Below are 16899 nucleotides of genomic sequence, written 5' to 3'. Positions count from 1 at the left end.
GATGATCACGATAGTCCCTTTTGGTCTTGGAATCTATGAACACTAGCTCAATGAACTCAATGGAATGTGTCTTGCCTGTTGAAGAGAGACTTCTGCACTTCCTCACTGAGTGCCTTTTTATATGCTCTTAATTGCTCAAAATGTGCAAGCCTTTAGCAGGGATAAATTGCTGAAGTATGGAAGATTCATATAAAAGACATAACTCTCTGGCTGAAAGATTTTAACAAGCACGCTGTTTAATACACCACAGAAAAAAGGATGACAATAGGAAAGCTATATTTTTCTCATGAGTTGTTGCTGTTGTTGTAATGTCAGTCCCTGGATATCGGAGACACAAGGTGGCTGAAGTAATATCTTTTAATGGACCAACTTCTGTTGGTGAGAGAAACAAGCTTTTGAGCTTATGCTTTTGTGCATAAATATTAAGTATATGTCAAATATACTTCCTATAATTTGACATAGATGTTTATGACTTTTATGGAAATGCTTGTTCGTTTGTGTTGAAGACTGTTACAATATTTAATTATAGGAGACCCTTTGCACATGTTAAGGGAAATGACATGAGACCCTCAACTGCCCTGAACTGCTCTAACATTCTAATTTCACACATTGAGTCTAAGCTCTTTTTGTCCTCTTTCCATAACTGGTCAGGGTTACTTTCATTAGGGTCAACACTAGGGAAAGGGAGACAAATAACAAACACTTACTTGTGAAGCCATTTCTCGTGACTGACAAAGGGAGGAAAAAAGAAAACACAAACAGTTTAAACAACAGTGGGCAAACAGGAACAAACATGGACCATTTAATAGCAGTCACAAATAATAAATATGGGCTGATGCTTGCTTTATTCTGAATGGAAATTTGGATTAAATTAAAGTTCTGTCATTTGAACAGATCACTTAATGACTGTGCATACATTGTGCTTTTTTATCTGACTCACTGGAAATTTATCTGATGAAACTATCAATATATCTTGCATTAAATCATAATAATTTTAATAACATAGAAGTGAAATGAAGTACAGACTGTAATGCAGACAAAAGGTTGAAGGGGGAAGTAGTGTTCAACACACTAGTAATGTTCATTTTTCTTGTATTTGCTACTGGCAGTGGTCATTACCTCAAGTTTATCAAAAGCTATTGCTCCTATCTCATACATACTGTATTTGTATAAATATGCATGTTTAGCTCCTTGCTAGATAATGTCATTATATCATCACATCCCTTTTCTCTTAAAAAAACAAAATGTAGTTCAGGTCATTTTAGCAAAGAACATACTTTTTGCATGTGAAGAATTTTGTAAATAAAACTTTCTAAGAACAAGAATATTACATGGCAATCTGAACAATTTAACTTAAAAATACTATCATAACACATAATGATTGTTGTATGGCAGGGACCATAATATCTATGTTGGCAAACTGAATGAAGGAAACATTTATCTCACAAATGTTTATCAGGCTATTTATCTGATGTTGTTTACTTCTATCTAATTTACAAAGATATTAAACAGCATTGGTCCTTAGACTGATTTATTATTGTTTGTTACTAGATTCAGAAGTTCTCTTTAATTGTAGTGTAGTGTTGTATAACTATATAGTTTTAGAATTATATTCCTGGTCCACGATTTTATCATCCATATTTTTATCTAAGCAGAATTGTTCATTTTTTTTCAATAGATATAATCTGCACATTGAATTTAACAATTACTATTGTGCTATTGTGCTAACTTTTCCATCATTTTAGCTCTTTCTGGGAAAACAACAGCAAAAACATAGGGGAAGGGTAAAAAGGAAAGAGTAGAACAAATAATGCTCTATACATCTGGTGTTAATCTCAAATTTATCAAAAGCTATTGCTCCTAAATTCATTTCACAGCTGCCTCTCCTTTACACAGATGCTGCTTCCTAGCTAGATAATAGGAAAGGGTTCACCCTTTTGTTTGTTTGCTGATTTCACATGCACTTTTGAAAGCATATATGTGAAAAGGCTTCTGACACTGAATTCTTCACAATAGGTTTGGTGCTCAGGCTACAACCATTATTGATCTCAGTAATCAGTCACTATCAGAATCCTACTGTTTTTAATTGATCGTCATATGTTACTTTAGTTTTAGCATACCATTAGTTTTACATATATGGCACCATAATACCCTGTGCTCAGTTGTTGTGAGTTCTTCTGTTCTTATGACTTCTACCATGATTTTGCTTTTAAGAGTTCAGTGGAGTAGGAAAGGATGACGTGTCCTCTGTTTTGTAAAATCCTGACTGATTTTTCTCATGTCAGCAATAATACTGCCTATGTTCTTCCCCAAGGGATGATTTTGATAGATGGTACCACTGATGCTGAGCTGAGAAGAATCAGCTACAAATTCTGTAGTAGTACAGTTGACTAGTTCAAGTATGGTTGGAAAATAAAAGGAATCTGGAGAGCTAGTGACAGTCCAAAAGGAGAGACTGCAGCAAGCTTTATTTTGTGCAGACATCTTTCATGTCATTGAACATTTATTTTATTTTATTTCATTTCATTTCAGAATGGGAATCCTCAAGCTCCCAAGAAAAAATATCACTTCATAGTGCATTAGAAATAATCTATTTTAAGAGTTTATTTAATGACTTGCATTTTGTCAATATATGTATGTTTTTGCAAGGAGGTGGGGTTGGAGATAGAATGAATTGGTTGTACTGTAGAATCAGTAGATTGTGTCCTAGAAAGAGCAGTTTTACAGGCAACAGGGAAGCTGACATACTGCATTTTACTTTAAAGCTAAACTCCCCTGGAGCTGTCTTTGATCCATTGTTCAAGATATTCAGCCATCAGGAATGAGATTGATATTCACTTAAAATCAAAAGTCTTTTTAGGGAGGAGTATCCTGATCAGTGGAACTGGAGTCAGAGGGCCATTGTTCACTGGGGGGACTGTTACTGACGGGGGCACCAGTGGAATGGGGAACATGGGGAGTTAGGCTGGAAGCAATTCTGCCACATGAACAGAGCAGTGTGCAGGATATAATACAATTTTACTTACTCAGCTTAACCTGCATCCAGTTTCATTCTTTGTGAATAAAACATGGTGGCAGCATCAGAGTTGTGAGCTCTCCACAGTGGAGCAGCTGGTAGTGTGAGCCATGGAACTCTATCTGAAGCCTCTCAGAGCCCTGGATTTTGCAGTTACAAAACCTAGCCCAGTGATGGATCCGGTGAAAGGAGGCATTCCAGCTGTACACAGACCTGGTCATGCAGGAGGACAAGAGCAGCAGGAAAGTATAACTGTTACTATACTTTACTGGGGAGCAAGGCAGAGAGGCCCACACTATGCTGAAGCTCACCACTGCTTTAAGTCTCTCAGCAGTCGTAGGAGTCCTGGGGAAATATCGCTCCCTGAAGCAGAATGAAAATGTGGAGTGATGCAGATTTTTCACAATCCATAGGGTAGACCCTGGTGTTACTGCCTTATGCACACAGGCTGCTACATGCTGTGACATTGGCAGGCCAAGTGCCATTTCATGCCCAGGTCCCCAGGTCTCAAATGGACATTAACAAATACATAGGTAGAATCTGTCTGGATCACTTGTAAGTTAATGTTAATAAAGTATATATTAGAATTATAAGAACATGCTAAGTGTTTAGACTATCAAATGCTTGTGAGTTGCCTCATGCAGTAATCTTACTTGTAATATCTGTGTTCCATAGTGTAATATTTGAGTGGTTGTATTGAGTGCCTCGGTAACCATTTGAATGGCCGTATAGGAGAGGGACATTCATTAGTATGAAGAGCAGCTCTTCTACAGAAATTGTTACACACCTCCTGAGAGAGGAGACCCATGGCAGACTATAAGTGGATTTTACAACTGGAAACTCCATAAATCTGGATTGAGGAACCATCAACAAAAGGATTTACGACTCTTATTATTGTTCTGTTCTCCTCCCTATGAAGATGAGTCATGCAAGTGGACTCTTCCCATCAGCTCAGTATGCAGCTCAGAGCACATGGCAGGAGGGGGATAAAAACTCTGAATCAAAAGAACTGGGTATCTCTATGCTGCTTGGACTTGGGGGAGTGGGGGAGCAGGAAGGTGTTTCCAGGAATAAACAAGAGATCCCCAGCTGCTTGGCCTCGGTTAGTCCTAAAGGTTAAACTGATTATAGAAGCCTATATTATATATTGAAACTGCAGATTGTAACTCGTTAGGGTGTCTGCTTGCTTGCTTTAACCTTGTATATAAGTCTCTTAATTTCCTTTCCCTATCTAATAAATCTTCATCCACAGTAGAATCTCAGAGTTACAAACACCAGAGTTACGAACTGACTGGTCAACTGCACACCTCATTTGGAATTGGAAGTAGGCAATCAGGAAGCAGCAGAGACCCCTCCCCCACCGCATAACCACTGAATAATGGTAAGGTGGAATCAGTTGTGAGAATAGCGAAGACACTGTTACACAAGGCTGCTTCCTCTGGGTCAGACCTCTTGTTAGCATTTTTGGTACACAGGAGTACCTCATCACAAGGGTGCAAGGCCGACTCCAGGCACCAACGCAGCAAGCAGGTGCTTGGGGCGGCCAACGGTAAGGGGCAGCACGTCCGGGTCTTTGGTGGCAATTCGGCGGCGGGTCCCTCAGTCTGTCTTGGAGCGAAGGACCTGCCTCCGAAGTGCCGCCGAATAATGAAGCGGCGGCAGTAGAGTTGCCGTCGAAGTGCCGCCGATCGCAGTTGGTTTGTTTGTTTGTTCACTGCTTGGGGCGGCAAAAATGCTGGAGCCGGCCCTGCAAGGGTGCCAAAACAGTCTAGTGCAGGCACTGGTGGGACACATGACCAAAACACTGCTACTGATGAGAGGAGACCTGTTGCAGCCAGAAGGATGGAGATACTGTGGAGAGTAGATGGCCAGCAATCAGGGAAAGGAGGCACAACAGGCGTATGACAGGTCAGTCAAGGACCTAATGTCCCTGGTGTCACACATGCCTGTGAGAATCCAACCATGCAAGAGACACCAGAAAGTGTGGACTAAAAGAGTTGTGAAGGGTAGGGTGGCACTCGGGTTATACAGGGTGACTGCACAAGAGGGACAAGTGAGCTGAAGGAACAGGAGGCATGATACAGCAGACACAACACTCAGAGAGCCTAAAGAGAGATAGTGATCATCACAGAACACAGAGACAGAGAACCATCCAGAGGCCAACCCCACAGGCAAGGAGGAAACTCCACAGAAAGATAGTTTGCTAGACTCAGACAGGTGACAGGGAGACAGAGGGATCATTCCCAGTGTGATTACCTGTTGAGGAGACCAAACTATCCCAAAAGCTCTGTTGTAAAATTGAGACTCCAACTTGGCTACATAATAACAACCTCTAGCCAAAGGGACATGGTTGGAGGGAGTTTGGGTGTCAATTATTTGTTTTTAATGTGTATATTAAAATGCTTGTAAAAAAAAGAAGTTGTATCAAGAGGGCCAGTGTTACCTGGGGGGACTGCTATTGACAGGACACCAGTGGAACAGGGAGTGCATGGAGTCAGGCTCTAAGCAACTCTGCTACATGGACAGAACAGTGCATTGGGTTTAATTAAGTTTCACTTAATCAACTTAGCCTGTATTCAGCTTCACCTTTTGTGAATGAAACAAGTGAAGCTAGGGCAGCAGCAAAGAAAAGAGAAGTCTTTGTTTAAGATTGCAAAATATCCATCCCACCACACTAACAGATCCAAGCTCTTTTAGCCAGATGTCCTTGGTATATAGTCAGCTTTTCTGGTCTCTCAATGAGTACTCCTGGGTAGGTAGGAAATTGTTTCTCTGTTTTTAGATGAGACAGACATTTTTGATAGGAGGGGAAGAATTAAGATGAATGAATCTTTACATACATGAAAAACTGAGGAAGTATTTTAAAAGAAAATAGAAAAATTAGCTGGATTGTTACCTGCATTGACAATTGCTCTCTTATATAGACCACAGCTATTCTGGCATTGGGCAATGTTGTGTGAAAGCTTCCAATACTGTCAGAGACTCCACATAGTATTATTTATAAAATTAAATATTGTTTATAAAAATCTAAGGGAACAACAATGATGCTATCATCTGTTTCTAAATTACGGGCATACAACAAAGAAGAAGAAGCTACAGAACGAGCTACTTGTAGATACGTTTCATGCTCCTCTGACTGTAAAATGACTTCAATGTTTTACATTGTGAAAGGGTTTAGTTCATTATGCCAGTGAGATTTAGTTGGTAAAGATTTCACCTGTACAACAGAATCCTAGTTTCCAAAATTCTACCACAGGATTAGGGCTAATACCTACTGCTGACATGATAGTGTATAGTGTACATAACATAAGAACGGCCGTACCGGGTCAGACCAAAGGTCCATCTAGCCCAGTATCCTGTCTACCGACAGTGACCAATGCCAGGTGCCCCAGAGGGAGTGAACCTAACAGGCAATGATCAAGTGATCTCTCTCCTGCCATCCATCCTCTGACAAACAGAGGCTAGGGACACCTTTCCTTACCCATCCTGGCTAATAGCCATTAATGGACTTAACCACCGTGAATTTATCCAGTTCTCTTTTAAACGCTGTTATAGTGCTAGCCTTCACAACCTCCTCAGGTAAGGAGTTCCACAAGTTGACTGTGCGCTGCGTGAAGAAGAACTTCCTTGTATTTGTTTTAAACCTGCTGCCTATTCATTTCATTTGGGGACCCCTAGTTCTTGTACTATGGGAATAAGTAAATAACTTTTCCTTATCCACTTTCTCCACATCACTCATGATTTTATATACCTCTATCATATCCCCCCTTAGTCTCCTCTTTTCCAAACTGAAGAGTCCTAGCCTCTTTAATCTCTCCTCATATGGGACCCGTTCCAAACCCCTAATCATTTTAGTTGCCCTTTTCTGAACCTTTTCTAGTGCCAGTATATCTTTTTTTTTTAGATGAGGAGACCACATCTGTACGCAGTATTCGAGATGTGGGCATACCATCGATTTATATAAGGGCAATAATATATTCTCCGTCTTATTCTCTATCCCCTTTTTAATGATCCCTAACATCCTGTTTGCTTTTTTGACTGCCTCTGCACACTGCGCGGACATCTTCAAAGAACTATCCACGATGACTCCAAGATCTTTTTCCTGACTTGTTGTAGCTAAATTAGCCCCCATCATATTGTATGTATAGTTGGGGTTATTTTTTCCAATGTGCATTACTTTACATTTATCCACATTAAATTTCGTTTGCCATTTTGTTGCCCAATCACTTAGTTTTGTCTGTAGTGGAATGTTGAATTTTGAGAACTCATGGCGACAACTTAGTAGTATAGGTTAGCTCCCATCTCTCAATTAAACACATTTGAGTGTCCAAGGCTATATGAACTATTTATCATATAATTGCTTCTGAATTCACCTATACTATCTCTGCATTAGTGATGCCCTGGAGTAGAAAGATGATAATTTAAACCAAGCACAGTTCTACAAGAATACCATGCTACAGGACATGAATTAGAACTGCTTCATCAAAAGTGTCATAAAGGACATGAAATCACTGCAAATGAGTGGCCACTGGATTGAGAATGTAAATCACATCCATAATTTCATGAATGGGCTTTAGCACAACAGACTGATGACTAGAAAAATTGAAGTATATGTTCATGGATGTTTTGGTGAAGTTTCATTTCCAACTTTGTTACAATTTGTTTGGACAGATTTTTTTTCTGAACACCTCTAATAACCCAGGTGTTTCATTCATGTAACAACGATCCTCCTACCTGTGCACATTGGCGTTTGGAAGCTAAGAACAATAGGGCAAGGTGTTCATACAGCAGTAATGTCCCTGGTAAGCTGAGTGCTCTACACAGAAATAAAAGAGCTGTTTGGTTTCAGATTGGTCCTCTATAGCCTAACATCTTGTGACAGGAGATTACTTTGTGGTGCTGTAGTGGGGTGGCCACCCGCTCCTGCCCTGAAGGGCTTAAAACAGCCCTGGGAGGGCTGTGGTAGGGGAAAACCTGGGCTGATTGGGGAAGTAGCCACAGCTGGGCCATGCCCCAATCAGGCCGCAGCTGGCCCTATAAAGAGGCTGTGGGCCAGGAGCACAGGTAGTCTCTCTCTAGGCACAGAGAGAGAAGGGCCTGGCTGCCTGGAACTTGAGTAAGGTACCAGAGTAGAGCAGTGCTGGGGAGCTCCCACCTGGAAAACCCCCAGGCTGCAGGCCTAGCCAAAGGCCTGAAAAGTTACTGTGGTTGCAGAGGTGCAGCCCGGGGGTAGGTGGAGGCAGCAGGTTCAAACCCCCCTTGCCGATGATGAGTGATATGGACTGCAGTCTGCCCCAGGGTGTGGGGGCTAGATGAGGACTGGCAGTGAACACTGAGGCAAGGTGGGGATAGAGGGTGGGGATTCCCCTGGGAGGGAAGCCCAGAGAGTGGGGGTACTGCCAGGGGACAGCACCCAAGGGAGAGGGGCACTGGGGTCTGGGAGGGACACGGGGCCAGTGACAAGTGGGACATTGGCCTGCAGAGGGTGCTCCAATGGCTGGAACGCTAATTCCCCAGGAGACCAGAAGGAGGTGCCGCAGGGGTGAGTCATGCATCGCTACAGGTGCGTATTAGCTTTCAGTTTATTGGATTCTTCCATTATTGCTGTAGAAAAGCTACTGACTAGGACTCAATTCTGCAAGTTGCTCAGCAACCTCAGCTCTTATCACCTCTGAGAGTTGCTCAGCACTTTTCCAGATTAAACTCTTGATGTGCCCAAAGCCACTGGTTTGGACTAAAAACTGAAAAGGAGAGGAAAAGCTGTTAACATGAAGTGCCACAACACCCTTAATTGCGGAACCACAACAGTACCACCACAACAGATACGGTATACTAAATTTAATGAATAGTTGCAATAAAACTCAAAGACTTAAATAAACCTGGGAGCACTGCATTGAAGAGGTCATTACTCTTTCTAGTATAAAACCCTGCTTGTAAAAGTCTATATCTGGGCAACAGAAAATACTACCAGGGAACATTTGTTATACTAGTGATTCCAGAATTCCCGCAGCAATAGCTGGACTCATGTGGACAGAATTTTCAAACTTGGAAGATTAATTCTAGATACCCAAATCCATATTTAGACATGTCAATAGATGGCCTAATTTCCCAAAGGTTCTGAGCTGCCACAATTCTCATTGATGTCAATTTGTTTAGCAGCTGTGAAAATCATGCTACTGTCTTTTATTTATTCATTTGAATGTGTAAAACAAGAGGCACTTGTTAAACATTCTTTCTATCTCTGAGAAACTCTATTGGATTTATTGTGTTTAAGTAGCCATAACTAAGGCTGCGAGTTTGTCATGGAGGTCACAGATTCCATGACTTTCTGTGACCTCAGTCACTTCTGCAGTGGCTGGCCAATGAGAGCTGTGAAGCCGGCGCTCTGGGCGGAGGCAGCGCGCAGAGCTGCCTGGCCACTTTCTGCCTAGCAGCTGAGCGAGGGGGATGTCACCACTTCCAGGGAGCCCTCCAGTTAAGCACCACCAAGAGCCCACCTCACCCCGTCCCATGCCCCAACCTCCTGCCCCCTCCCACACCCAAACTCTGCTGCTGCTCGGGGGGGGGAGGAGGAGGAGGCGTGGAGCCAGGTAGGGAACCTGCCAGCCTTGGCAACCTCCCCAGCACCAGTGGGGGTCCCGGACCGCGCGCCACTGCCAGCGCCCACCCAGCACCATCCACTGCTAAATGAAAAGAATAAATTTACTATCGAGTGGCATGATTGCTTGAAATAGTACAGTAGGTTACACCTGTGGTATTATATTACATTCCATCTTTCATTAAAAAAATATTGAGTAGAGTCAATAAACTACTGTATGACCTCTGTAACTGTGTATAGTCATTGCACTACCAGTATCTTAATATATTACTATGTGGTTTGGGTTATCCAAACAAGAAATTGGTATATTAAAGCAGGCAAACCTCAGATGTTGTAAGTTTTTGTGATTCAGTTCTATAGATTCCAATAGGAATATCTCCTGTTGAAGAACAAAGTTTCTGATATAGTCTGGCATATGTCCTAATCCATAGGTCATCTTCTGTGATTTTCATCTGGAAAAATAACAGCAGAAAGTAAGGTTCTAATTCTATAATGTGTTGCTCTTTCCCTTTGTGATGTGTGTGACGTTGCACCCCATAAGGCTTAATAGAAATATGCTTATGAATGTATCTATAATATAACTGGAATACATTTTATGCAACATATGTCATGTGACATATCTATGTAAAGGTTATGACCTACTGAATATATTCATCCTATTTGTATGCATGTATCATTTTTGTGTTCAAAGTTATGAATATTGGCTGTGTACTTGCTTGATTTCTAAGTAGCCTTACTAAAGCATTTGGTCAGCTTCTTGAGAAAGGAATGTGCAAATTAAGTGCCCAATCAAGAAACACTTAAAGGACAATGAATCTTGGAAGGCTCCAATCCACATAAGAAGTCTACCGGAGGACCTTCAGGGTAGCATGTAAACAATGGATGCTGCCTATAAAAACAGACTCCAAGGAGAGACTGCTGAGCTGGAATTGATATGCAAACTAGACACAATCAACTCAGGGCTAAATAGGGATTGGGAATGGCTGAGCCATTACAAACATTGAATCTATCTCCCCTTGTAAGTATTTTCACACTTGCTTCTTATCAAACTGTCTGTACTGAGCCATCTTGATTATCACTTCAAAAGTTTTTTTTCTCTTACTTAATTGGCCTCTCAGAGTTGGTAAGACAACTCCCACCTGTTCATGCTCTCTGTATGTGTGTGTATATATATCTCCTCAATATATGGTTCACTCTATATGCATCCGAAGAAGTGGGTTGTAGCCCACGAAAGCTTATGCTCTAATAAATTTGTTAGTCTCTAAGGTGCCACAAGTACTCCTGTTATTTTTGCGGATACAGACTAACACGGCTGCTACTCTGAAACCTATAAAAACTGAGTCATGAATGGACATGTGACTTGCCCATGTGACTCCAAAACTCCATCTTGGAGCTGGACTTTGCATAGGAGAGAGGTGGGGGTCTCCACCCACAAGAGAAAGTCTATTTAAATCCCTGGGAGACCCCTCTATTTGGTCTTCAGCTGGCTAAAGAGAGAGCCTCTCCATCCTCAAGGATATCTGAAAGAAACTGGAGCAAAGGACAGTAACTACAGGGGGGTGTGAGTGATTGCTGGACCCAGAATAGAAGGAGACTAGTCTGTAAAAGGAAGCTTACTGGAATTCCTCTGAGGGTGAGGTTTTTATCTGTATTCAGTCTTCTTACTGTATTAGTCATGGACTTGCATGTTCTATTTTATTTTGGTTGGTAATTCACTTTATTCTGTCTGTTACTACTTGGAACCACTTAAATCCTACTTTCTCTATTTAATAAAATCACTTTTTACATATTTAATTAACCCAGAGTATGTATTAACACTGGGGCGGGTGGGGGGGGGCAAACAGCTGTGCATATCTCTCTATCACTGTTATAGAAGGCGAACAATTTGTGAGTTTACCCTGTATAAGCTTTATTCAAGGTAAAACGGATTTATTTGGGGTTTGGACCCCATTGTGAGTTGAGCATCTGAGTGTTAAAGACAGGAACACTTCTTAACCTGCTTTCAATTAAGCCTACAGCTGTTAGGGGACGTGGTTCAGACCAGGGTCTGGGTTTGCAGCAGGCTAGTGGGTCTGGCTCAAACCAGGCAGGGCACTGAAGTCCCAAGCTGGGAGGGCAGGGAAAGCAGGGGCAGAAGTAGTCTTGGCACATCAGATGGCAGTACCCAAGGGGGGGTTCTGTGATCCAACCCGTCACACCCTTCCTAAGGGACTTTCCCAAGCAAATGCCTCAGTATTTTGGAAAGGAGCTTCACACATACACAGTTTTAAAATTATTTGGAAATTCTTTTACTGACTGTCTAATATCCATGTTAAGTCTTAGAGTAAAAGAAAAGTAAAATGTCTGAAAGCACAAATAAGGTGTCATGGAGAGACTGAGGAACATAAAGAGTAATTTGAGTTGAGAAGAGGTATGTGGCATTAGGAGAATTGTATCTATTTTACTTGTCTCAGCAACCAGAATGTTAGAAAGATCAAAATAGCACTATTAAGCATGAATGTCATGTGAAATTAATTTGAAAATTCTTCCACATCTTCCATAACTACTATGGTAGTGTTACTTAAAAAGTGAAGACATTTGAGATACAAGCAATGTGATCCAATTTAAGACACTGTGCATCAGCTTGAATCCTGTTATAATGGTTGACTAGCTGGAGGGAAAAAATGTTAAATGTTTAAAATAATAGATGTAACTTTTTAACAAATTTCTTAACGCACTGTTAAGCCAGGGGATGCCTTTCATTTCCTAGTGCCCAGTCTTGTAAACCCTTTCTTACATGACTAGTCAGCAGGGACCATTCATGTAAAGAAGGGATTGTAGAACTGATGCCCTGAAGGCCTGATACAAAGCCCAATAGAGAGATTCTTGTTGACGTCAATGGTCTTTGGATCATGTCCTTATCCTCTGAAATAGGACACTAACTCGGCCAGTATTGAACTTATTGAGCAATATCACTGCTCCTGATAGTAAGCTCAGAATTTGCAAATTCACTTCAGCTTATTCATGTTGTGAAATGTCTTTCACATTTGAGGCTACTGGACTGAATATAATACATTATTTATATGGCACCTGTGCCAGGGAATGCCATTTCCTTTTCCTTTTAAAACTATCAAACCCCTTTGTACAAATCTTTCATTGTTGGTTGAGATAACAGCACTTTGTCCAAGGAAGCTGCTTTGTCACTCATGAATAATTGATTCAAGAATGCTGAAGTATATAACAACAAATAATAAATACGATAAAGCCTCTAATTTCCTAGGAGCAGGAAATACAGTATGAGAAACTCAACTAACCTATGCCTTCTATCTTTATCTGATATTTAGGGCTCAGTTCTGCCCTGATTTTACCACCAGTGCAAACTCATTTGAAATGAGTGGGGTAGCAAAAGATAAAGTCCTAGCCACATTTAGCCTTTCCATAGGTAATAACTTTCATTAATAAGTACTTTCATATTCTTTAAATTCAGTTTGCTTAAGGGTTTTTTTACTCCATACAAAAGAGTATTATAGACAACCTATAGAGTTTTTTTTTCAAAAATCTTAATTTAAATTCCAAACACTGGAATAACGTCTGCAGTTTTTTTTCTCTGCCTTATTTTTTCTTTACATATCTTTTTAAGTTTGTTTTGTTTTGCAGATAATCAAAGTGGTGAAGTTTTCCACCTATTTTACCAAACTCTTATTCTGAAGATAAAAGAAAATAACAGCCTTCACTGGACTCTCATGAGAGAAACCACAGTACGAAAAGAGCAGTGGTATTTTGTGGAGGGCACAGCACCTTCTATGGCACCATTTAATCATCTTTAAAAAAAAAAAAAACTTACAGAACAAAGAAACCCAGATCCTGGTGTGGTATCTAGTCCCAGCAGAAGTCTTGTGATAGAGATCATATAATCCTTCACAAATGACTGCAAGATTAGAAAAAGAGAGAGAGAAAAGAAAGTTTAAGTGCACAGATAAGCAGGTGATTACAAGGTCAGCAGCACTATATGTGAATTCTGAACTAAAATATATATATATTCACAACAGGTCATTTTTTCCTGGTGAAAATACGAGGTATTAAGAACTCTTTAATCTAGCAGAGAAAGGCATAACACGAACCAATGGCTGGAATTTAAAACCAGACAAATTGAAACTAGAAATAAAGCATTTTTTTAACTAGGGTGTTGAAACAAACTACCAAAGGAAGTAGTGGATTCTCTGTCTCTTGATGTCTTCATATCAAAACAGGATGCTTTGCCACACAAGCTACTGGGCTCAGTGCAGAGGTAAAATTTTCTGCCAAAAAATTCAAACCAGCTCTATTGACTGTAAATTGTCTCACTCCATCTAGTAATAATGTTCTGTATACAAAGAGAATTCTGGCTGATCATGTATAACAGCAAATATAAAATACTGAAGATGGCAGGAGTTAATAATGACAAAAATCTGTTTCCATAAGAGTATCCTCATTCATCTATCACTTGTAAAATAATACCAAATTCAGTGTTCATATTCTGGGGCAGTGTTAGAATATGCCTTGTGAGTAAATACATTTATTTCCAAAATGTACAGCAATTGATGAATAGCTTTAAATGTTGCATTTTTTGTTTTTGTAGCTATATACCTACCTACCTTCTGTATTGAAAAGTTTGACAGATATACTTAGCCTCAAGAAGTTGCTCTGCATGCTATATATTTTCTTTTGGAAAGCGTCTTTAAAAAAAAAACAAAAAACCCAACTAGGTTTAAGGTTAGAGGTAATAACGAATGTGCAACCAAACTAATTTCTGAAAAACTGAGCATTTGGGGCCTGATCACCCTCAAATTGACTTGATTTAGGCTGCTCTGTTAGAGCCAGACTCTCCTACCCCAACTCACACTGAGTGGAAATGTGGAGTTAGGTACTATTTGGTGTAATTAAGTGTAGCACAGTCCAGCGTTATGGGCTTGTTACAGCAAACACGTGAGTGACATCACTCGTGAATCATTCTGTTGGTTTCAGTGGGATTACTCAGATGAGTAAAGTCAGTCATTTGCAGGACAAGGATCTGACTTTGTAAAGCAGAACACTACAAGCCAAGACCTGGCAACTACAAAGTAAATGGCATAATCCAGATGGGTGTATGCATATAGTATGCATTATTAATGTCCCTTGTACTTTGGTAGTGAAGAGCTTCAGGTGCAACGTTCCAGTGTGACGAGCAGGAACAATTTGCATAGTGCGTTATGACTACTGTTGGGTTAGTGAGTGAACAGACACTAACATCCAGAGCATACTACATGACCTCTTGGCTCTGTCTTGGCATTCCCTTCTGTAGCTCTGTCATGGAGGCTGGTGAAACACCCTTTTTTCTTTTTCTTCTTCTTTTTTTTTTTTAATTGGATTGTTTTTATTGGATTGGAACATTTCTGTGTGTTGTAAATGAGCCTTTATTGGTTCCTCTTCTGACGAGTTTTCTGGTGCACTCCGTATGCAGGGCCAGCCAGAACTTGACCCTATATGGACCCAGGTCTGCAACTGGTTCTGTGTGGTGGATTCCTGGACATTCACAGTACGCCACTGTATGAAGCCCTAGTTGCAGAATCATCTGTCTAATCTCATGAGGGTTACATGCTTAAAATAATGTCTTTAAAATGTTAATATTTTACTAAAAATCAACTATATAACTATAATGAGAAAGCTTTTCCTTACACTACTTTAAAAGTAACTGCTTGTTTTTTCATATATTAAAGGTAAAGCAATAATAACCCAATACATAAAATATCAGTCAGCATACAATAAAACATTACAAAGTGGCTCATCTAACAATTAAATATAAATCTATGCAGTGATAAAGCATTTGTGTGTTCGAGAACAGTAGGTGTTGTCATGTACAGTACCTGGTACAGCAGGGTGTCCAACATACTGATGCTGAAAACCCTTCCAGCAGCAAAAGGCAGTCGAAACATAAATGCCAGATTAGAACCCTTCTCACGTTCTTTCTGTTCAAAGGTTAAAAATAAAGAAATTAAAATAATTTCAGAGGTTCCTTTTTTCTTTTAAAAAACACAGTATATAATGTTACATCGGTGCTTCTTTGGAACAAACTGCAGCAACCAAAAAGTAAAATTTACTGTCTCTGGGTAGTCATTCATTTGTGTTTACAGATACAAACAAAAACATAGCAAATTACAGGTGTCAAGATCAATTATTAAAGGCCTGAATGTTAGATATGTTGCCCAGCTCTCATCCTGCTAGAGGAGATCCCCGCACCTGCGTGGAGTCCCATGGGTCCATGCTCACAGATCCGCTTGTCTGATCACCCTTTGTGAGTGATTCCGTTTTTGGGAGAGAGGGAAGGTCGGGGGCTGCTCATCCTGGGCCTGATCCAAAGCTCATTGAAGCCAATGGGAATCCTTCTGTTGCCATCAATGGCTTTTAGATCAGGCCCACTGTATCTAGTGAGGAGGCACCAAACCCTATTGGAAGTTCCCTTCTCTGATGTCTGAGGCTTGTACAGGGAGCCATTAAGAAGAAAATAATAACAGAGGGTTCTATTGCAGGGGTTGGGAGGTTGCTGAACAGGGAAAGAAGAGGAGGTGAAAGCTAGATGGGGCCAGAGGCTATTTTGATACCTTTGGGAAAGGGAAATAGAAACAGCAAAAGCGCAGAAACATTACAGTGATGGCTCTCTTCCCTCCCTCTTTCCTCTTCCTTTACAGATAAACTACATTAGGTCCTACTGCTGCTTGTTCCCCCAGCTAGTAGAGGGGAGAGCTAACAGGTTTGAGGCATTTTCAAGAAATCAGTGACAAATGAAATGCAGGCTTTCGATCCTAGAGATGTCATGAACAGTGGGTCAGTACGGTAAAGATACTCTGCAAACTTCCAAGTTAAAGAGTCACATTTGCATACAGAATGGCAGTCTGCTGGAACCAATGTGTCATTTATATGTACTCATGTTGAATTTCATCATGCTGTCACACCTGCTGTTTTTCATTGTTTGACATTTTCGTTGTGAATAAATGTTGATTTGTATGAACACCGTCAAAAAAAGTCACAAAGTAGGAAAATTCTTTCCAGTTTAAAATATCTAGTAAAATCACTTAAGATATGACATTAGTGGAATTTCTTTTAAAAGCTAGGCTCCCTTTGAGCTAAAGCAGACTGACAACATTATTAAAATTAAACACTTGTTATTTCTCTTTTTAAAATGAAGAAAATACAGGGTTTTATGCCAAATTTACTATCTTTATTAAATTTAAATTTGGTTATTAAGCAATGAAGAGTGACAACATAGATAAAATTCCCACCTCCAAATACA

At 40.4% G+C, this 16899-nt stretch overlaps 1 protein-coding gene across 4 annotated transcripts in view; it reads right to left on the bottom strand.

Moving 5' to 3' along the window:
• The window catches only part of KCNT2 (potassium sodium-activated channel subfamily T member 2), a 293338-nt gene that overhangs the window by 19612 nt on the left and 256827 nt on the right, over window positions 1-16899 (bottom strand). For 2 of the 4 annotated variants that reach the window (XM_065409272.1, XM_065409273.1), the window contains 3 exons: window positions 15476-15577; window positions 13438-13521; window positions 9938-10066 (listed from right to left, as the gene is read on the bottom strand). In XM_065409272.1, the coding sequence (XP_065265344.1) occupies window positions 9938-10066; window positions 13438-13521; window positions 15476-15577 (315 nt within the window). Of the gene's footprint in view, window positions 1-707; window positions 729-8486; window positions 8514-9937; window positions 10067-13437; window positions 13522-15475; window positions 15578-16899 lie in introns of all 4 variants that reach the window. The other 2 variants (XM_065409271.1, XM_065409274.1) reach the window with 2 other exon arrangements.

This window comes from Emys orbicularis, chromosome 8 (assembly GCF_028017835.1).
Source record: "Emys orbicularis isolate rEmyOrb1 chromosome 8, rEmyOrb1.hap1, whole genome shotgun sequence".
Lineage (NCBI taxonomy): Eukaryota > Metazoa > Chordata > Testudines > Emydidae > Emys > Emys orbicularis.
This window is presented reverse-complemented; position numbering and strand designations above follow the sequence as displayed.